The 23,618-nt window shown below is 44.9% G+C and overlaps 1 protein-coding gene across 1 annotated transcript in view; it reads right to left on the bottom strand.

The window, feature by feature from the left end:
• Positions 1 to 218: 218 nt before the first annotated feature.
• The window catches only part of LOC122746594 (zinc finger protein 2 homolog), a 67,011-nt gene continuing 43,611 nt past the window's right edge, over positions 219 to 23,618 (bottom strand). Inside the window, exons 6-9 of the mRNA XM_043992342.1 lie at positions 13,387 to 13,532; positions 8,610 to 8,736; positions 7,858 to 7,953; positions 219 to 2,673 (exon numbers count right to left, since the gene is read on the bottom strand). Of these exons, the coding sequence (XP_043848277.1) occupies positions 539 to 2,673; positions 7,858 to 7,953; positions 8,610 to 8,736; positions 13,387 to 13,419 (2,391 nt within the window). The 5' untranslated portion in view covers positions 13,420 to 13,532 and the 3' untranslated portion in view covers positions 219 to 538. The remainder of the gene's footprint in view (positions 2,674 to 7,857; positions 7,954 to 8,609; positions 8,737 to 13,386; positions 13,533 to 23,618) is intronic.

Genomic DNA, 23,618 nt, shown 5'->3' on the forward strand with positions numbered 1-23,618 from the left:
GTGAAAGCCTTTCCACACTGATATTTATAAGGTTTCCCTCCAGTGTGGATTCTCACATGCTTAGCAAGACTGGAACTCTCTGTGAAAGTCTTTCCACAGTGATAAAATTCATAAGGTTTCTCTCCAGTGTGGATTCTCTGATGTGCAGCAAGAGGGAAGCTATCTTTGAAAGCCTTTCCACACTGATAACATTCATAAGGTTTCTCTCCAGTGTGGATTCTCTGATGCTTAGCAAGACTGGAACTTTCTGTGAAAGACTTTCCACACTGATAACATTCATAAGGTTTCTCTCCAGTATGGAGTCTCTCATGCTTAGCAAGACTGGAACTCCGTGTGAATGCCTTTCCATTTTGATTACATTCATAAGGTTTCCTCCAGTGTGGATTCTCACATGCTTAGCAAGACTGGAACTTTCTGTGAAAGCCTTTCCACACTGATAACATTAATAAGATTTCTCTCCAATGTGGATTATCTCATGCTTAGCAAGACTGGAACTCTCTGTGAAAGTCTTTCCACACTGATAACATTCATAAGGTTTCTATCCATTGTGGATTCTCTGATGAACAGCAAGACTGGAACTCTGTGTGAAAGCCTTTCCACACTGATTACATTCATAGGGTTTCTCTCCAGTGTGGATTCTCTGATGTACAGCAAGATGGGAGCTATCTTTGAAAGCCTTTCCACACTGATAACATTCATAAGGTTTCTCTCCAGTGTGGATTCTCTGATGCTTAGCAAGATTGGAGTTCATTTTGAAAGCCTTTCCACACTCATTACATTCATAAGGTTTCTCTCCAGTGTGGATTCTCTGATGCTTAGCAAGATTGGAGTTCATTCTGAAAGCCTTTCCACACTGATAACATTCATAAGGTTTCTCTCCAGTGTGGATTCTGTGATGTGCAGCAAGATTGGAACTCACTTTAAAAGCCTTTCCACACTGATTACATTCATAAGGTTTCTCTCCAGTGTGGATTCTCTGATGAGCAACAAGATGGGAGTTTACTGTGAAAGCCTTTCCACACTGATTACATTCATAAGGTTTCTCTCCAGTATGGATTCTCTGATGTACAACGAGTTGGGATTCCGCTGTGAAAGTCTTTCCACACTGATTACATTCATAAGGTTTCTCTCCAGTGTGGATTCTCTGATGTGCAGCAAGACTGCAGATCACTGTGAAACCCTTTCCACACTGATTACATTCATAAGGTTTCTCTCCAGTGTGGATTCTCTGATGTGCAACAAGATTGGAGCTCTGTGTGAAAGCCTTCCCACACTGATTACATTCATAAGGTTTCTCTCCAGTGTGGATTCTTTGATGTACAGCAAGATTGGACCTCTGTGGGAAAGCCTTGCCACACTGATTACATTCATAAAGTTTCTTTCTGGTATGCACTTTCACATGCTTAGCAAGACTGGAGCTCACTGTGAAAGCCTTTCCACACTGAATACATTTATAAGGTTTCTCTCCACTGTGGATTCTCTGATGTGCAACAAGATTGGAGCTCTGTGTGAAAGCCTTTCCACATTGATTACATTCATAAGGTTTCTCTCCAGTGTGGATTCTCTGATGTACAGCAAGACTGGACCTCTGTGGGAAAGCCTTTCCACACTGATCACATTCATAAAGTTTCTTTCTGGTGTGCATTTTCACATGCTTAGCAAGACTGGAGCTCACTGTGAAAGCCTTTCCACACTGAATACATTTATAAGGTTTCTCTCCACTGTGGATTCTCTGATGTGCAGCAAGACGGGAGTTTACTTTGAAAGCCTTTCCACACTGATTACATTCATAAGGTTTCTCTCCAGTGTGGATTCTCTGATGTACAACAAGATTGCAGCTCTGTGTGAAAACCTTTCCACAATGATCACATTCATAAGGTTTCTTTCCAGTGTGCATTCTCTCATGCTTAGCAAGACTAGAGCTCTGTGTGAAAGCTTTTCCATTCTGATTACATTCATAAGGTTTCTCTCCAGTGTGGATTCTCTGATGTGCAGCAAGATGGGAACTCTGTGTGAAAGTCTTTCCACACTGATTACATTTATAAAACTTTTTTCCAATGTGAATGTTCTGATGCTTATCAAGATCTGAGTTCCAACCAAAGGCCTTTCCACAACTAGGAACTGCATATCTTTTCATTCCATGGCAAAATCTAGCATGGCAAGGAAGATAAGACTGATGGGATGAGGTTTTGTTACATTCATTATATTCAACAGATTCCTTTATAATGTGAATTTTCTGAAGAGTAATGAACTTAGAGTTCAGACTGAAGGCCTTCCCACTTTTGTCACTTTTCTGATGTCTAATGAGATCAGATTTCAAATTCAAGGCCATTTCCAGATGATTACCTTTGTACATTTGCATTTGAAGAGACTTCTCCACGGCCTTAAAGGGCTCTAGTTGTTGAGGAAACCCTTTATTATCTTCACTGTCCTGAACACATTCATTCCATGAAGTCCTTCTCTTACTGTTATTTAAGACTGAAGACGGTATGAGTTCTTTTTCAATTTCACCAAACTCGAAGATACCGTTACCCACCTTGGTCTCAGAGTCACAGATTTCTTTCAAATTCAAGTTACAGGCACCATCACTCTCAAATCTATGCTGGCCAAATTCTTCCACAGAAATGTTCACCTTTGTACCCATCTTCTTCCCTTCCAAACTGGTCTCTCCACCTGAAGAAAACAATTATGTATTAACAGAAAGATACATATACCTAAAAATAGGTTCTTTTGTCATGTAGCATAATGTAAACTTATTCATATTCTATTTCCCCAGTCAAAATGAAGAATTTTTAATTTAAAGTAGGAAGAATGAATCTTTGGAAACACCTGCAAGATGGCTTATTTTATTTTGGAAATAATAAGTTTATTTTTTTTCCCAATTACACGTAAAGGTAGCTTTCAAAATTTATTTCCCATACAATTTTGAGTTTCAATTTTTTCTCTCCCTCCTTTTCCTTCTCCTTTCCTAAAATGGCAAGCAATCTAATATAGCTTATACATGTGGAAAGATGCACATACATTTCCACATTGTTCATGTTGTGAAAGAAAAAACAGGTCAAAAGGGAAAAACGAATGTAGTGAAAATTTCAAAGTTGCAGTGTTAGACAAAGAAAGGGAAAAGAAAATAGGTTTACTGAGAGCGGGATACTTTCTTACCATAAAGATGTTCTTAGTTTTAGGATCCAAAGACCCCAAGCCTCAAGATTCAGGGATATTTTAGACACAGTGACTCCTCCCACTATTTATCACAACCCAAGAGGTACAAATACAATAAGTATGCAATAGGGAGAAAGAAACCATCAGAAACTAGAATATTCACTTGCAATTCTATATATTGTTTTTTTCAGGGCAATGGGGGTTAAGTGACTTGCCCAGGGTCACACAACTAGTAAGTGTCAAGTGTCTGAGGCTGGATTTGAACTCAGGTACTCCTCAACCCAGGGCCGTGCTTTATTCACTGCACTACTTAGCTGCCCCTATATACTGTTTTAAAACAACACTGTTACTAAGTAATAGGATCAAAATATATGAAACCCAACATTTGACTGCATCTTTGCCATCTTAGATGTGTCCTCTCTGGCCTATATTTCTCTGACTTTTTTCTCAGCTATCAAGACTTTCCACCATATTGGTTAAGCTTGGCCTTCCAACTTCTCTCCAGCTCTCATTGGTCCCTCATACCTTAGAAGTTACTATTTTAAGTATTTGATCTTTAAGCTCATTGTTGGTTACATCTAATCACAGTTGGAAGTCAGGTAGTTATACCTTCATTTAAGCTTGTTGAGTAGGAAAGTAAGCATTTCCCTTAGCTCCTTTCAATATCTAGTTTAGTTACTTCATTATCATTTTCTTAAGTATATCTATACCTTCTCCTTTGCATTTCTTTACTAATTCTCTTCATATTCTTTTTCTTTTGTTCTTCCAGATAACTTTTGTATTTTTTCTTTCTCTATAAAACAATTATTTTTGGTAGTTATTGTTCATCCTTCATTCTTGAAGAGGACCAAGATATTGGGGAGGTGATGTCATGACTCACAATGAACTGGATTTGAGTGAGGAAATGCTGTGCAAAGGCACCAACCTCACTCTCTCCTCCAGACCAATGTGGGTCCAGTGGCTAGATGTTTATAGGGACAACTGGAGATGGCCCCAAATGCAGTGAGTGACCTGTGCCTTTCAATTAAGGTCTTTCTCAGGTCTCAGTTTGTCTAAGGTGATGCCCATTCAGAGATTAAGGGAAAGTCATTCTTTGTCCTTCATTCTAAAAGAGACCATGACATCGGTGACTCATGGGTCCAGTGCGAGGAGATATATATATATATATATATATATATATATATATATATATATATAAAATCTCAGCACCACTGGAGATGGCTCAGGACATTTGAGGCAATTGGAGTTGAGTGACTTGCTCTATGACATACACTTAATAAAAAAAAAAAGATAAAGAGACAAGATTGGGGAATGAAACCAGCAAGCTGCCTGAGCTCCCCCAAATTTTCCTCAGAATAAATGTTTAAAATAGGCTTTTGAACATTTTCTGAAGGTGTAAAACCTGCAAAAGAAATGGAGTGAAACAATCTTTTGACTTAAGATATCCTGGCAGATCTTCAGGAAAGCTCTGTCTCACCAGGGTCAAAGGGGAGGACAAGTCAGCTCAGAGGGTGTCTGGGCCAGCCACCAAAGGGCTATTACCCTCAGCACAGATCAGCAGCTGAGGGCCCCCAGTCCAAGCTCAGCAAGGTAGTAGCACAACAGGCCAGTTGTGAGACCCCTGGCTTCAATGCAGAAGGTAATGTGCCAGCTGGGGTCTCTGTTACCCAACAGGAACAACTGGGCTGGGCTACTCCAGTGCAGTGAGGAGGCTGCAGGGAGCTATGAGGCTTAATGACTGGGCCCCTGGCCCCCAGGAAAAGAAGCTTGGGATAGAGCATGCTGTACTCCAGGAGCAGAATTCAACCTTAAAAGGCAAAAAAGAGGATAAAATATGAATACTAAATAGAAAAGAACCATCACCAGTGAAAATTACCATGGTGACAGGGCAGATCAAAATATAAACTCAGGAGCACAACCATGATAAAACACCTACAGGTGAAGTCTTGAAAGGTAAGAATAGGCTTCAATACCAACAGACCCTCTTAGAAGGGCTCAAAAAGGATTCTATAAACCAAATAAGAGAGATAGAAGAAAAACTGGGAAAAGAGAGTTATACAAGAGACAGTCAATAACATGGAAAATGAAAATAATGCCTCAGAAAATACAATTGGACAAATGGAAAAGAAGAGGCAAAAGCTGACTGGGGAAAATAATTCCCTAAGAATCAGAATTAGGCATAGGAAAGCTAATGACTCAATGAGACAAGAAGAAGAAGTAAAGCAAAATGAAAAGAATATAAAAGCAGAAAACATAAAATACCTTTTCAGAAAAACAACAAACCTGAAAAATATATCCAGGAGGGACAACTTAAGAATAATTAGACTACCTTGAGAACATGACCAAAAAAGAGCCTAGACAGCATATTCTGACATTATTAAGGAGAACTTCCCCAATGTCTTAGAAACAGAGGAAAGTTTAGTCACTGAAAGAATTCACTGATCACCTAGTGAAAGACATCCCAAAAGGAAAATGTCAAGGAATATTGTAGTCAAATTCCAGAATTGGAGAAAATACGGGAAGGAGTCATAAAGAAACCATTTCAATATCAAGGCTCAATCAGAATTACACAACACCTGGCAGCTTCTATATTAAATGATTAAAGGGCTTGGAATATGATATTCTGGAAGGCAATGGAAACTGGGATTACAACCAAAAATGTACTACCCTGAAAAATTAAACATAATCTTTCAGGGGAAAAGATGGACACGCAGTGAAAGAGGGGACTTCAAACCTTTTTGAAAGAGAAGCCCAGAACTGAACAGAAAATTCAATCTAAAAATACAAGACTCAAGAGATACAGGAAAAGATTAAAAGGGAGTAAAAATGTTACTCCCTAAGGATAAAATGTTTGCATCTCTACAAGGGAAGAAGGTATGTGTAACTCTTGAGAACTGTATATTAAGGCAGAAAGGAGGAGTCTTGAGTTGATTCTGATGTAATGTTATTTTAAAAGAAAAACAACTTAAGGAATAACCAAGAGGATTAGAATAGGAGAAGAGGAAAGGGAAGGCAGAATGGGGTAAATCCCATCACATAAAGAACCACAAAAGACCTATTTCTAATAGAGGGCAGAAAGGGGGGGGGTAAGTATTGTTTTGACCTTACTCTCATCTGATTTGACTCAAAGAGGGAATAACATACACACTCATTAGGGTATAGAATTTTATCTTACCCTCTAGGGAAGTAAAAGGGGAATGGAGAAAAGGGTGGGGTGCTGATAGAAGGGAAGGTAAAACTAGGAGGGGAAAGGACAAAAGGGAGGTGGGGCTGATAGAAGGGAGAATAGACTGAGGTGGCCAGAAACAAAACTCTAATGACAAAGGACAGGGGAAAAGGAAAGAGAAAAATACAAATAAGCGGAAAAAATAGGACTAACGTCATTTAGTAATCATAACTAGGTATGTGAAAGGGATATAGTTGATTCTCTAAGTATACTATCTGATCATCTGAAAAGAGTGATAGTTTCATTTCTTCATTACCTAATCTCATTCCTTCATTTTTTTTCTTCTTTTATTGTTAAAGCTTACATTTCTAATGTGATACTGGATAAGAGGGGTGGTCATGGGCATACTTGTTTCACTCCTGACCTTAATGGAATCATGTCTAGCTGATCCCTTTACTGCATAATGCCTGTTCAAGGTTTTAGATAAATTACTTTTTTGCATATATTGATATAATCATATGCTTTTTCTTGTTTTTCTTAAATATGTGATCAATTATGCTAATCGTTTTCCTAAAATTGCCATGCATTGCTTATATAAATCCTACCTGGTTGTAGTGTGTGATCCTTGCGACATATTGCTGAAATCTCATTGCAAATAAATTATTTCATAATTTTGCATTAATATTCATTGGTGAGGCAGCTAGGTGGCACAGTGGATAGAGACCTGGCCCTGGAGTCAGGAGGACCTGAGTTCAAATCTGGCCTCAGACATTTGACATTTACTAGCTGTGTGACCCTGGGCAAGTCACTTAACCCCAATTGCCTCACAAAAACAACAACAACAACAATCAAAAAAACCCCAAAAGCAAATATTCATTTCCAGTTTCACTGGTCTACAATTTTCTTTCTGTTTTGGATCTTCTTCATTTAGGAATCAGCACCATGTTTCTTTTCCAAACCACCCACAAGTCCGATGAACCAATAGATTTGAATGATGCTAGCCAATTAGCTTGAAGCAGTGTGTAAGGGCCACCTCTCCTCCTTACCTCAAGGAGCTTATGCTCCTGGACTCTCTCTCTTGGCCTTGGGACTCTGAAGGAGCAGCCACTTGGCCCACTATCCCTCTCCCTCTGAACTTTTGGGGGCATGTGCTCTACCTTTACTAATATTGAATATGCTTTAATAAATGCTTGGTGCCCAAAACTGGTGCTATGGCCTCTAATTTATAAATAGCAATATATTAGAAACCCCAGCTAAGTTTCCCTACAACTTGGGACAGAAATAGGTCCCTCCCATATAATTCTAAATGCCACAAAGGAAACTGAAAGGTCAAAGAGTTTGACTTGTTCCCCTGTATGAGGAAATTGGGGCTGTAAGATTCAGTTACTTGCATAGGATCCCAATGCTGAAATGTGTCTCAAAGTCAATTCCAAGTAAGACATTCCTGCTCACAAGTCTAGCACTCCCTTCACCACAACATTTAGGAGACCTCTTATAATAGAGAGCCCTCTTACATGATTTGTGTCACTCACCTAGACAGGAGTTCCTCAGACCTTTGTGCTCTACCATCCTTGGTGATTCCCCTCCCTGGAAGCAATAGCGCAAATCTTCTCTAGAAAGTGGAAGTCCTAGGAATATAGAAAAAGGAAGGGAGGAGAATGGAGAGAAATGTACACTTTAGTCCTCTTTAGGGAAAGAAGACAAGCTAGCAGAGATGACAGGATGGTTCCCAGGATGTCTCAAGGACAGTTCCCAAGGTATTGATTGCTGGGATCTTTGGGGGCAGCCTGAGGTCACACAGGCCATTTGGTATCAGAAAACTTCCCCTTTATTCACCTCTTTCCTGGAAGGGTGGGAACACTGCCTACCTACAATTATCTAGAAATTGGAGGCTGTGGTAGTGCAGTGGTAACAGCCCAGGGCCTAGAGTCACTAAGACCATTTCAAACCAGTGTCAGACACATGGGAGCTGTGTCCCCCTGGACAAGTGGTGTAACCTGTTTGCCTGTTACCTCACCTATGAAATGGGGATGATAATACTACCCAACTCATAGGGATGTTGTGAAGATCAAATGACAATGAGGATAATACACTTTGCCCAGTGCTAGATATAAAGCAGGTAAGTATGAATGCTTATTCCATTCCCTTCCTTTCCCAACATCTGGACTGGAATTTGAGGGAACAAAGCAGGAAGCATCAGGACAAATTTGCTAGGCCTGGCAGGATGAGGAGCAGGGAGCTACCATGTCAGCAGCTCACAGTCACCAGGGGCAAAGGTCCTTACCCACAGAGAGCAGGTTCTGGACATTCTCCAGCATGACCTCCTTGTACAGCTCTCTCTGAGGATGGTCCAAGAGGCGCCACTCCTCCTGGGTGAAATCCACAGCCACATCCTTGTATGTCACCAACTCCTAAGTCATCAAAAGTCACATGATTTAGAGATGAAAAAGACTTCAGAATTCACCTAAAAATGATACAGCATTCCCTGTGAACCCCCCTGCTCAGGTGTATCCTTAAAAAATGGGGGGGAAATGGGACTTCGGTGCAAAGAAGTGAATGATTTTCCATTCTAACACAAGATTTGTGACAAGCCTTCAATTCCAACCTGAGTTAAATGACCAGTAGATTCATGATTGATTGATGACAGTCTGTTGAGATCTTTATGGACGTGTCCAGCTCATCTTTCCAGGATCATGTCCTTATTATTTACCGGTGTGTCCCCTTCCTCACTGCGTGGTTGAGCTGCACCACAGTTAATTGGTCCATAGCCTTGGCATTTTTCTGAAGGCAAGAACTTTGCACATGCCTTTCATTTACTCCTTTTGGTAGGTACACAAGCTTGGTGACTAGATTAGTTTTGATTGCAAAACCTATGCCAGATTTATGGGGCTCCCCTTCACTGTGGCCACTCCAGAAAAAAATGTGGATCTAGCTCCAACTTCAGGAAACTGGCCTTCATTTGCCAGTTGTGTTTTACTTAGGGCTCCTGGTAGGATGTGATACTGCCTAAGTTCTCTTATAACAAAAGCTCTTCATCTTTCAGGTCTACTTAATTGTCTGCTGTCCCTAAGGGTGCACACATTTCATATACTGATGGGGAGTGCAATCACCTGTGCAGAAATATCTTCTGGTTTTTTGACAGGAAGGTGGGATCCCCACATGCTGTCGTAATCAGGCCAAGGTAGAGTAAGCAGATGATTTTTAGGGTACCTTTACTTTCCCATTCCTCATCCCAAGAGGGGACCAATACATAAGAATCTGACCAGCAATGCTAAGATACCCAGGGTGCTGCCATGTGCCACTGCTGCTTTCAGGGAAAAGAGGGCCTGGTGCCAAGGCCACCTGTGTGCAGGGTTGTGACTATACCTCCCAGAGAATCTATGTCTGCTGCTATATCACGTGCCTGTCACCACAGGACTTTGAAAGAGAGAAAAACAATAAAGTGCTATGGGTGATGTCTTTTAATTCATTCATAAATTGCATTTGAGTCAGAGCTGCACCAAGTCATCAGCCTCACTCCTCCTTCCAGAGTTGTCACAGCCCAGGGGCAGAACAGTCAAGGTACCTAGTGATGGCTTGAGCTGCAGGGCATGGCCTGGGCTTGTCAGGGGAATACCTTGGTCTTCAATGTCCAAGCAAGCTCTCAGTGCTCCAAAGTGCCCGCTTCAGCTGCCTTCATGGCCATTGGGATAAAGTGTTCTTATCCACCCACTCCACAGGGGGATGTCTTCACAGGCTTGGGGTAGACACCTGCCCCCCCCCAAAACCAACTCACCAAGGGTTAGAGACACCTCAGTTAACCCCAACCTGGTTAGTCCTTCTGCTGAAATAGGTTACTGGGCTGCGGCTGCTGTGCATGATACAGCTTCTTGGAGCCAGGGGAGGCCTGGCTGGACCAGGTAGACACCAAAGGGGAAGCAGCCCTGAAAAGGCCTTGGCAGCCCTCACCTCAGGCACTATTCTTCCCTGAACATGCCATGATTCCTGCTTCACTCAGCCCTCTAGAGCCCCCCCAGAGCCCTGGCCATGCTCACTGGGAAGGACTTTCAACAGGCCCAACCCTTGTCCCCCTCCTGCTGCTCTCTGGCCATCTTTATACCACCCACAGCTGGTCTCTTTCTTCCTTTAACTCTGGGAAGCCCAAGGACATCTTTTGCACTCTCATCCCCCAACTTGTAACACTGAGGCTTTGATGTATCAAGTGGCTCATGGTCTTTAAAATGAACTTTTGGGAAAACATCATTAACTCCATTTGATGCTAGACTGGTTGTTCTTAAACTAGGAACTGAATGAATGTCCCCTTCAGGACCTCTCTTCCCCAGTCACTTAAGGAGAACACACAGGACTCACTTCCTGTCCTGTTATTCTGTCCAAGGAAGTACAAAGGGCTTAGCAAATGGGGATTAACTCCCTGACTACTCAAGCTGCTCCTATCTTCTTTAGACTGGTTTTGAGTACCAATGCTAAATATCTTTGTATCTAAACTTTCAAGTCTAAGTCTCAATTCAGTTTTTACTTTTGCTCAAAATGTAACTTTTCTCCACTATTAGGTCTTTATCTCAAAGAGATCATAAAAAAGGGCAAAGGACCCACATGTACAAAAATATTTACAGCTGGGGCAGCTAGGTGGTGCAGTGCATAAAGCAGCAGACCTGAATTCAGGAGGACCTGAGTTCAAATCCGGCCTCAGACACTTGACACTTACTAGCTGTGTGACCCTAGGCAAGTCACTTAACCCTCATTGCCCCGCAAAAAAATAAAATAAAATAAAATAACGAGCAGATAGATTTCAGAAAAACCTAGAAAGGCTTACATGAACTGACTCTGAAATGAGCAGAACCAGGAGAACACTGTATACACAGGATCAAGAACACTGTGTGATGATAATTTGTGATAGATTTAACTTTTCTCAGCAACACAATGGTCCCAGATAACTGCAAAGGACTCATGATGGCAAATGCTCTTCACATCCAGAATAAAGAACTTTGGAGTCTAGTTGCAGATGGAACCATAGTCTTTGTACTGTTTTTGTCTTTCTTTTTTCCTTTTTGAGGTTTTTCCCTTTTGTTTTGATTCTTCTTTTACTACATAAGCAGATATATTTTAATGTGATAGTGCATATATAACCTATATCAGACTGCTTGCTGTCTTGGGGGCGGGGAACAATGGAGAAAAATTACAAATCTTATAAAAACAAATGTTGCATGGCAGCTAGGTGGCACAGTGGATTAAGCACTGCCCCTGGATTTGGAAGGACCTGAGTTTGAATCTACCATCAGACACGTGGCACTGTGTGACCCTGGGCAAGTCACTTAGCCCTCATTGCCCTGCCTCCCCCCCCACCAGAAATGTTGAACACTATTGCTACATGTCACTGGAAAATAATAAAATACTTTTATGATAAAAAATTACCTTTCCCTCTCTCTGAGCCCCAACACAATCTTATCTAAAACCTCTTTGTAAGCCTGTCTCTGGTAACAAGACCTAACCCATGCTACCCAAAGGTTAGGTCATATAACTCAGGAGGGGAGACTGTCTCTCCATCATCTGTGGAACTCTGAGATACACATGTCCATCACCCACTCAGGGAGGGTGACACTCTCCAGAGAGAATAGACAAACCAGAGTTTACTGTCTGGCTAAAACTTGTGCTCCCTTATTCTGGCCATCCCCAGGAAGGACCCTGACAAATGTCCCAACAGCATCATGGGAGATCATGTTTATATGGCTCCCAGCACACAGCAGAGACCAGATAACCCTGTCCAGTCTTCTTGCACCTCAGTCCTCTTCTCTCTGACCTGGGGACACGGGCCTCCTGGACTATCCTTGACCAAAACCCCCATCACCTAACTCTGTGCCTTTCCAGTGGTTATTCCTCCCCAGGCACCCCTTACCAGTTGTTTCCCTGCCAGTGGTCTTGCCCCTCCTAACTGCTTTGCACACAGCTTTTGTGTGTAAACATAGAAAGGACCAGCTCTTCTCTTACCCAGGGAGACAGGTTTTCAGCAGTGATTCTGTCTCCTGGTCATATGTTCCTCTCTCCTAATAAATCACCTTTCATTTGACAAGATTTGTGCTGAGCCTCCAATTCATGGGTGAGCTTGCCTGCTGATTAAGGTCACAAGTCTCCCAACATTATGGTGCGGAAACCCAGCAAAAGTCATTAGGCAGGTAAAAAGGTGGGCTTGCTCATGTGGCTCTTGGATTCCCCAGGTGGGGTGTACACTCTGCTTTCTCCTGTAAGGATCCAAAGTCTCAGTGAGTGGCCCCACTGTCTGAGGTATGAATAGCCAGCCAGGCTACTTCTAGATTCTCTTTGATTTATAGTCATACGACATCCAGACTTGAGAAATGCTCAGGTTTTTGTCAGCACCCACTTGGGGGCAGGTGTGGGCATCTGTCCCTGAAGTCTAGCTGAGCCCACCATGATAACTGACAAGGATAAAGCATTCCCTGGGAATCCCCTGCTCAAAAAATGGGGGGGGGGTGAGGGGGAAATGGTACTTAGGTGCAAAGAAGTGAATGATTTTCCATTTTAACACAAGATTTGTGACAAGCCTCCAATTCCTTGGCTGAGCTAGCCCCTAGACCCAGATCACAAGGCCCCCAACACTAGCTTCCTTCACATCTCAGAAAAATGCTCACCTTCTGAAAATGAGCTTTTCCTGGTCCCTGACACTGCTTGGGCCTTCCCTCTGAGGGGGCCTCCCATTCATACTGTAGAGACCTTGTGTGGACCCAGCTGCAGCCCTGTTATCTCCCAATGGTTTAAACCTTCCTTTGCATCCCCAGTAGGTTGGCACAGTGCTTGGCACAGAGGAGCCACTGTCTAAATACTCATTGATGCGACCTAAGAAATGACAAATGAGAGGGATTCAGAGAGAGCAGGGGAGACTGGGGTGGCCTGAGGCAGAAGGAAATGAGCAGAACCAGGAGGACAATGTCTGCTCTGCTGACAGCCCTGCAGAGGACAATGTACATGTAACAGGATAAAGCTTCCTTGGCTCTGCTGGATCCCACCTTAGCTGATGCTGGTCAGGTCTGGGGATGGGCTGCACTCACCTGGGATGAGGGTCTCTGGGTCCCTGGGGCCATCCTCTCTGGATCCAGCTCTGGTTGTCTGCAAACTGGCCTGGGGAGGGAGAAGGGTCTCAGAATGGGAGAGACATTGTCTTTGTGTTTTCCTCCTGGGGTGGACACTGGCCTACCTGGAATTACAGAGCTTGAAGTCTCAGAGCACTTGAAAATGTCCGGCCCTTAGGGGAGAGACTCTAAGCAGAACAGGAGCCTCTTCTGAGAAGGACAAACAACGAACAGACAACAACAACAGAGCGGGAAGATGAGGCCCCATGGAAAGGACAACCATCAGAAGCAGGATGTGGAGAGGGGCCCTTGTTCTGACCTACCTGGTACCTGCTTGTGCAGAGCTGGCTCCCAGAAGACAGAGAGACCTCAGGTCCAGGGAAGGCAGAGAGATCTCACCTGTGAGGGAAGAAGAGACCTCAGCTTGAAATGAAGGAAGAGAGAGCTCAGATCTAAGGGCTTCTACCTCCAGCCATGCTGCTCTGGGTAAGGCCTCCTATTCCCAAGGGTCAAGCCCCACCCAGCCCCCCATTTCCTGGAATGACCTCTCTCCTCCCCTTCCCACCTCCCAGGCTTCCAAACTTCACCCCAGGAAGAGAATTCCCCCAAGGTCACCCCCTGCCTGGCTGCTCAGTTCTGAGGCCTCTCCTCCCCCATTGCTCTACCACCTCTGCCCCCTCCCTTACCTGCTCTGGGACTCCAACCCCCCTCAGCAGAAACTCCTGCCCTGCCAGCTCTCCCCCCACCACACCCATCTTCTTCCTGGTTCTCCCAGCCATTCCACTCTCCTGAAGCCCCCCTTGCTTCTCTGCAGTCTGGGCTCCAGACTTGCCCACCCCTCCTTAACTCCCCTCCAAACTGAAAACATTCACCCTCTTGGCCCATCCCCACTCCTGACCTTTGAGAACTACAAAATTTACTGAGAACTGATTCCCCCACCCCCAGTCCCCTCTTTCCCAGGCAGGTGAATTGCCTGGGGCTGACTGTCTTTGTCATTTCCAGACTCTTGATTGCTTATTGATCTCCCCTAAACAAACTATCCCCTCCCAAAGATTTCCAACCTTACTTCCTGGACTTTAGGTTATTATGTAAAAAGGTTCATTTACATTAAATAGTTTCTGTCTGTGAGAAACTTACTTTTCCTAAGGACAGTTTCTTAGCTCCCTCTGTTCTGTTACTTCATAAAAACCCTGTCCTGGGTTACCATCTTTAGGTATTCCTAGCTTTGATAACTGAGAACTACAAAACTGACTGAGAACTGATTCCCCACCCAGACCCCTCTTTCCCAGGCAGGTGAATTGCCTGGCACTGCCTGTCTTTGTCATTTCCAGACTCTTGATGGACTTATGGACCTTTCCCCAAGCAACTTATCCCCTCCCAATGTTCCCCACCTTACTCCCCCTGGACTTTATGTTATTATGTTAAAAGGGTCCACCTACATTAAGTAGCTTCTATTCAGAGTCAGTAATGCCTATACTTAACTTAGGAGCTGTTCTAGTATTTCTTTTGTCCAAGGTTCATTTACATTAATTAGCTGCTTGTTTGTTATGGATGAAAACCAGACTAGGACAAGTAGGATCCATGCTGGGGAAGCTGACTGAACCCCTGGGCAGCATCTCTACCCACTTTCCCTCCTGCCTCTTATTGGGTTTGTCAGCTCCTTGTCCAGCTCTTCCAAGAGGCTTTCTGGTCTCAGGACCAATTCCTCTTCCCTTTCAAGGCTTCACCTGCAGCCCTTTTATCACTGTTGTCCTGCTCTGAGTCTGTTTTGTCACACTTTTACTCCTGATCTGATCAAGTCCCTTTTCATTTTTGCTCTGGTCAGTTTTATAAATCTGTCTCATCTAGGCTCAAGGATTCATGGCATTGTGCCTATGTGTCGCCTCCCACCCTCTGGACCTCACAGCTCCTCACACCCTTTAAAGAGGAATTCCTAAGAACCCCAACACCTACCCCAAACCCCCTACCCCATTTTCCCCCATGACATTTTGGGCCTCCCTCTGGCCATAGGAATTTTCTATGCAGAGGGTTCTTCTCTCTTTCCTATTCACATTTTAGCCTCTATGTTGCCTTTGAAAGTTGAGTTCTGCTCCTGGGGTACAGTGTACACTGTGCCAGGCCCTGGGCTAAGGCCAGTGGGGCTTCTTGGAGCAATTTTAGAAAATGAGCCAGTACTGGGGCAAGGGGAAGAGGGGGGGTTTCAGGTTTTTTCATTTAACTATGGGGAGTGTTAACCTGGAAATTAAGGAAACAATCGATATAGGAGAAATAAGGTCTTTAATTGGGGCAGAGGAACTATCTCAAAGCTCAGAAGCTAGGAATACCCAGAGAAGGGAACAGAGGACAGGGTTTTTAATGGGGTAACAGAACAAAAGGGAACCAAGATTGCTCCAGAGTGACATATAGCTAATTAATGTAAACCAACCTTGGACAAAAGAAATAATAGAACTGTTCCTAAGTTAAGTATAGGCATTACTGACTCTGAATAGAAACTACTTAATGTAGGTGGACCCTCTTAACATAATAACATAAAGTCCAGGGAGTCAGGTGGGGAACATAGGGAGGGGATAAGTTGCTTGGGGGAAAGTCCATAAGTCCATCAGGAGTCTGGAAATGACAAAGACAGTCAGCCCCAGGCAATTCCATTTGCCTGGGAAAGAGGGGACTGGGTGAGGAATCAGTTCTCAGTAAATTTTGCAGTTCTCAGGAGAGACAATGACTAAGAGGCCAGAAAAAGTCCCTGAGAGAAGGGAAGAGTACAGGGTGGAGAGCAAAGACACCAGAGGATTCTACTGAGCCTGGAAAAGTGGAGCAAGGCAGAAAGTTGGTGGTTCGAATTGGGCTTCCTTCCGGGCCCCTAAATGTGTCTGAAGGATTCTCCCAGTTCAGGATGGGCTGGTGGGGAGGGGAAGGTTGGCTGCCCAGTGGCAGACAGTAGCAGGGAAGCAGGGAACTGAGTAGGGCCAGAGATGGTGTCCAAGGCTGGAGGCCACTTTTCTAGTGCCCTCCTGTCACCTTGGAGGAAACAAGGCTCAGAGCAGTCAATGACCTGCCCAGGGTCACAGGGGCATTAAGAACAGCCAGGATCTTCCAGCTTGGGTCAGATTTACAGCCAGTCGGGAAAGCCAAGAACATTTACTGACTCCAACTCAGAACATGCAAGAGTTTATTTCTGACCTGATTTCCAGATCACAGGAATACACATGTTATAGGCCTAGCATACTCCAGAAGTTCTCTGGGGCACATCAAAGAATCTTCTCCTTGAGAAACTAAACCAAAGGACAGACATGCCTGGAGAGATAAGTAGAACCACCATGACCCCCACCCTTCCTTCTAGTCTCCCTCAACCCTGGGGCAATAAGATTAAGTGTGGCTGTTTCCTTTGTGTCCAGAGGAGATGGCTTGAGAGATATACAGCCATCCCTCACCCAACTCCTCCAGCCACCACCAGTGGGGGATGGTCCTCCCTCACTAAAGGAACTTTCCACAGGCAGATGGTCACCCCCATCAGTCCTCTATAAACGTACCTGCCAGTCTCCTGCTCAAGGAGATTGGTATCTCACAGCCACATGCTTTGTGCCATGCCTTTCTCCCCATGAGAAGTCCAAGGATTTTTCATGCTTTCCCTTCCCTTCCCTTCCTCAGCCCTGAAATAAACCACCACCTTATTCTAACTGCTTTTGTGCGCAAGAGGGTGTAATTCTTCAAAGAGGAATTCCTAAGGACCCCAAACCCCTACCCCATTTTCCCCATGACACACATATATTCGACACCTGACAGGGGTTAGTTAGATGTGATATAAGTATTCTGGAAGATAAGGGACACCGACGATGGCTCACCATTGGCCATATCACTAAATATCAGGCTCTTCTGTTAGACACCCCAGAGCTCACTTTACAAATGTGCAGGACACTGAATCCTGCTACCCTTCTCCCACATCCTGAAGGTCGCATCCCTCATGACTGCCTAGACTTCATTGACCAGTCTCCAGCCAACCAGACCTGTGGGACACTCCCCTACCCAACCCAGACCTAATCCGGTTTAGTGATGGCTCCTCCTTTGTTGAGGATGGGGAGAGGAGGGCTGGGTTCTCTGTTGTCTCCCTGACACTTCACAATGGTCTCTACCTTTGCTTTATTAATAAACTCTTCTCCTATCCACAAGTCTGACAGGCCATATGTTCCATGTTTTTGTAATTGTCTTGTGATATCTCTCTATATATCTAGACATGTATCCATTTTGATCTTAGCTTAGCAAATGGTGTAAGACATGGGGCTATACCCAATTTCTGCCAGACTGCTCTCTTCATATCACAACAATTTTTACCAAAAATGGATTCTTACCCCAAAAGCTTAAATCTTTACATTTGTCAAACACAAGGTTACTATAATCATGTGCTCCTGTGTGCTGTATATCTACTGTTGTGCTGATCCACTTTTCTGCTCTTAGCCAGTACCAGATAGTTTTGTTCATCACTGCCTTAGAATATAGCTGAAGATCTGGTACTGCTTACCCTTCTTCCTTTACATTTTTTCATTAGTTCCTTTGATATTCTTGATCTTTTGTTCTTCCTAATGAATTGTTTTTTCTAAATTCAATAAAATATATTTTGGCAATTTAGTTGAGATGGTATTGGATAGATTAGGTAAAATTGTCATTTTTATGATATTGACTCTATCCATAAACAATGGATAGTCCTGAATTGGACAGTGGATTTCCTGAACTATTGAAATCTGACTTTATTTTTATAAAACAGTTTTATAACTATGTACTCATATAGTTCCTGAGTTTATCTTTTGTAGTGTGACAAAATAATGGGATTTGGCAGACGCCCAGGGGCCCCACCTGAAGATTGGTTTGGAATTGATTGAATTGAGTGAGACTGAAAGACTGACTAAAAGCCTACTAAAAGGTGATTAAATCGAGACCACACCTGGCTGGCCCTGAGTGGGGTGTTGTTCTCAGAAGCTGTGAACAACATCAACAGGAGACCACCCTCAACCAATCATCTTGAAGGACCTGCCCTTTCAGGGAGGGAGACAGGAAGTAGGAAGGTGAGGCTGGTTTGCAGGATGGGCCTCTTTTTCTCTGGGACTTTGGTTTGGTGGTGGACAGAGAAAAGGTGAGGTTTTCTCTCTGTCAATCCCACACAGATCTAAGCTGGGGTTTTCCATTCTATATGAGATCTGTTCTCACCCTCTCTCTCTTCACTAACTTCTAATACACTTTAATAAACACTTAAAAGCATAAACTCTTGCTGAATTTATCAGTAAATCATAGCTAGTTTCTCCCCCACATTGGGGTCAGCTCAGGCAGCCACACATTAGATTTTAGACATCACAGTTAGAATTTGAGACATCACAGTAGATATAATCCCAAATATTTTATATGTGGTCTACAGTTTTTAAAAATTATATGTAGAAATGCTTTTACTTCCTGCTACTTTGCTAAAATTGTTGTTTCTACTAACTTTTTAGTTAAATTCTTAAGATTTCCCAAGAACAGCATCAATATCATCTGCCCAAACAAACAGTTTTATTGCCTCATTGGCCATTCTGATTCTTTTGGCTTCTTTTTCTTCTCATGGCTGGTGCTGGCATTTCTTTTTCTTTTTTTTTTTTGGTGAGGCAATAGGGGTTAAGTGACTTGCCCAGGGTCACACACCTATTAAGTGTCAAGTGTCTGAGGCCGTATTTAAACTCAGGAACTCCTGAATCCAGGGCCGGTGCTCTATCCACTGCGCCACCTAGCTGCCCATGCTGGCATTTCCAATAAAACGCTGGATGATGTTGGTGGCAGTGGGCATCCTTGCTTCATTCCTGATCTTACTAGGAAGTTTTCCAGCTGGGCCTCATCACAAACAATGCCGGCTGAGGGTTTGAGGGGGAGGCTCTTTTTTTCCTTTTCTTTATCATTTTAAGGAAATGGCCATTCACACCTGAGCTTTGGGGGGGTTTCCACAGCAATGAGCGCTGTATTCTGCCGAAAGCCTTCTCTGCCTGTGGACACGTCATTAACACAACCATGAGGCTCCCGGGTTTCCACCCCTGGTACAGGACCCTGGGGGTCACCGCGTGGACTCTGGACACGCGAGGGGGAGGTGGCACATGGGAAAATCGACTGGGATTCCCCGTCTCAGGCTCCATTGGGGGAAGCCCCCCGGAAGGGGCTGGGGGGGGGGGTCCGGCCTCCTCACCTGCGGGGCCCCGCCCTACACCTACATGCCACACACCTGCCCGGGGTCCCAGCTTCGGCCCCCACGCACGCCTCCCTGTGACGTCACCCCCAGCCTGAGCCGCCGCAGACCCCGCTGGGGCCGGGCCGGGGGCTCCCGGGCCTTGGGGGTCGTGCCCTCGGACCCTCCGGGAAATGGACAATTCCGGAAAGAGGAGGACCCCTCCCCCCCAGCCCGGTGTCTCTGCTGGAAACCCTCCCCGCGTCCCCTTCGGCTGGACAGTCGGACCCCTGAGGGCCCCGGGGGAAGGGGCGTTACTGACCCTGAACCGGAGTCTCAGGGGAGCAGGAAGGAGAGGACGCAGCTCGGGGGGCTGAGCACCAAGCTGGGGAAGAAGACTGAGAGCCAGGAGCCTTTCAACAGCCCCGCCCCCATGGCCTCCTGGGCATGCGCGGCAGCGGGGACTCCATTTCCCAGAAAGCCACGCACCACACTTCACTTCCTCCTCTCCCCCTGACAACCTCGGGACCTCGTGACCTCTGATCTTCCAGGACTCTTGCTGACTCGCCTGTAGACTGGGGCCAGGTGGCTGAAGCAGGGCCAGGTTTGGTTCGCTGGGGCTGCAGAGACACCCCTCCACCCCCCGAAAAAACAACCACAACCACAACCACAACCACGCACAATCCACAATGAAACACCCCAGTGGCAATCCTGAAACTCAGAGGAGGTGGAAAGTACAAAACAAAAATCATTGACGTCAGTCCCGCAGCTGTTCTTACGCCAAGACCACGGCCTGGATCCGCCCTGACGTCATCGGGCTCTTGTGAAATAGACAGAAAAGCAGATCAGCGGCGTCCACGATGCCGCGGCCACACTGACCCTGAAAACGTGCCTCTGTCCGGGCATCCCGGGCCCCCGCGTCCCAGTCCGGATGTGAGTCCGCGCTGGGACTGTGGGGCTCACGGGGGACGGCGGCAGAAGGAAAGAGGTCATTTCATAGCAGAGAAGGGGGGGGGGGGGACTGGGATGGAAAAGTGACCGCTGTGGGGAGTGGGGAGCATGAGGCCCTAACGATACCCGGTTCCTGACCTGCATTCTTCACTAAGCAGGACTGTGTGAACATACTTAACCACTCATGGGGGAAACACCTGGGGCGCCTCATGGGGAACCCCTAGCTTAGCTCTGCTCCCACAAAGCCCAGGCCCTGCTCAGGCCTGAGGCCCAGGAGCCTCACAGGCCAGGCGGCCCCCTGCTGGGAAGCTGGGCACTGAAGTTTCGGGGCTTGAAACTAGACTCATTCTCTGTCCTTGGGGCTCTGAGAAGAGTCCAAATAGGGCCTTTCATTAGGGTCTCAGGCACCCCACTCCCCACAGGGGTTACTTTTCCGTCCCAGACCTCCCCTGCTTTCTCTGCTATGAAAAGACCCCTTCCCTTCTCTGGCCGACCCCCTGTGAGCCCCAGTCACAGCTGACACTTAAATCTGGACTGGGCCACAGGGCTGGGGATGCCTGGAGAGAGGCACATTTTCAGGGTCAGTTTTTCCCTCCCACAGTTGAGGCTGGGCAGCCCAGGACAGAGCTGAGGACCCAGCATGGGCTCTCCATTGGTGAGACACCGGGGTCAAGCCTGTCCCAAGGTCCTTCCCTGCTGATGCTGAAGGACAAGGAGAATACCTAAGAAGGAGAAAGAAAGGTGGGCAGAGCAGGACGCCTGTGTCTGCTCCAAAGGCTCTTCCTTCATATTCTGACTGAGAGGAACATAGGGATATGACCCTCCACTGAGGTGGAAAGTGCCCCCCCCTTTGGCCTAGTGATCTGATCTCAAAGTCTTAAAGCCCGATTGAGCCCCCTATTTCTCTCTCTCTGTTTTTTTTTTCTCTAGAGAGAGGCAATAACGGGAAGCTACTATCCCCTTTCTAAATATAGGCATATCAACTTAAAAATTGCTTCATAGGGCCTGCACCGAGATATTATGTAGATATGATAGATTGTTGCTGAAACAGGAAATTTTGCAAAATAACCTACGGCTGAACCCCTGAGGATGGGGCACTCTGACCCAGGAGAGAGTCTTATCGCTGAACATCCCAGGAGAAAGATTTATTGCCGAACATATAGTATTAACCCAATTACCACATTTTGTTCAAATTAGATATCTGTAAAGAGTATAAAAACTGCTTGGTTTCCTGATCCCGGTGTGTCACACCTCCTGGTTGTCCCAGTGAGTATGGTACACCTTTCTTTCGAAAGAAATAAAATCAGTGCTTTGGCCTCCTTTCTCCTCGAGTCTCTATTACAGGGGTCAGTGGGTGTACTTCCCATCCCACTCGAGGCCAAAGCAGAATGAGCGGTCCAGAGGCAATCTAGGAAGACTGAAAAGGCAAATTGTGGAGGGATCTTTTGAGCATCATGAGGTAGAGGTTGAGACAAGGGCTGGGGGTCCCTATGGAAGGACAAAGACAAAGTGAAAGAATAGGCCAGCTTAAGTATTATTCCAAGTTCTAGAGACAAGGATGGGAAGGGGAACAGCCAGCCTCTGTGTTCCTAGACAGACCCAAGGACTATCTGTGGCTTAGCTTCCAGCCCTCTCCAAGGAAGGAGATTGGGGGCAAGGAATGACCAAAGAGCCAATAGAAGCAGGAACCAGGGGTCAGGGAGTTCTTCAGGGATCTCCAATCTCTTCATCGCCAGCCATCCCAACTGTGGATAGGACTTTACATTCTCTGGTCTCTATTTGGGTTCCAGATGCACTTCCCAAGCCTTCTCTCTCAGCCTGGCATGGTCGAGAGGTGACCTCAGGGTCTGATGTGACCGTCCTGTGCTGGAGGCCCTCAAGACACACCAGGTTTGTTCTCTACAAGGAAGAAGATGAGAAAATCCTGTCCAGCATGGATACCACTAGAGATGGGGCCTTTTCCTTCTTGAGTCATGTGACCCCCAAACACTGGCAATTACATTTGCAGCTACCACCTTGGCACCAATGGAAGTCTCTGGACACAGCATAGTGACCCCCTATAGTGAAAGGTGAGAAGAAGTCCATGGGATCCCCTGTAGAGTGCCAACAACCCCTCCCTCCCTAAGCCCCTACAAGGAGATAAAACCAAGGTCTTGGCACCAGTTGTTAATTTTTAATAGTTCATTTTTCTTTTATTTCTTTTATGATTTTCAGAATTTCTAGTTTTGTTCAAATTGCTTTTGTCACTTATTAATTTTCTAGGTTTTTTTTTTAGTATCATGACCAACTCATTGATATGTTTATTCTCTGTATTATTGATGAAGGTATTTAGATATTCATATTTGTTTCTTAGGACTATGTGGGGTTTTCTGACAAATTTAGAACTTTTATCACATTATTATCATTTTTTGATTAATTTATCCATTGTGTATTTAATTTCTATTTTGACACCCTCTTTTAAAAGTTTAAATTGTTTAGTGTTTATCCATATGTGAATATTTTCATTGTCATTTCTTGATTATAATTTTATTGTGTTGTGTTCAGTAAAGGATGCATTTATTATTTTGGTTTCTCAGCATATGTACGAGAATTTTAGGCCCTCACACATTCCAAGTCATGACAGCCGATTTGGGCATCCTAGCATTGTTTCATTTAGAGTTTTATGGGTTGCAGTTGGGATGGGGGTAAGCATCCTTCAGCTGTTCTCTGCCTCTTTAGAGACTTAGACATCACCAAGTATGTGTGGCTGCTGCCTGAACACCAGGACGTTGGGTATAAAGCCAGGGGTGTGATTCTGGGTGAAGGTGTATGCATTTACCAGGAAAGCTGTGTTTGGTCTTCTGCCGTTGTTCTCTTCTCAGTGTATCTGATTGTTACAGGTTACAACCTGCTTGTCATGTGTTCAGCAGGATGTGGGTGAAACATTGAGCTTGTGGGTCCCTGGATTAAAGTGTTGTTCTAGCCTTCTTAATGCTAACCAAGGCTAACATTTTTTCATATGTCAGAATTTCAGGGACTCTGCTTTGGTCTAATGGAAAGAGGTTTAAATACTTTAAAAATTATTTTTAAAAAATACTGTTTAAAA

The sequence above is a fragment of the Dromiciops gliroides genome, chromosome 3 (assembly GCF_019393635.1).
Source record: "Dromiciops gliroides isolate mDroGli1 chromosome 3, mDroGli1.pri, whole genome shotgun sequence".
Classification (NCBI taxonomy): Eukaryota; Metazoa; Chordata; class Mammalia; order Microbiotheria; family Microbiotheriidae; genus Dromiciops; species Dromiciops gliroides.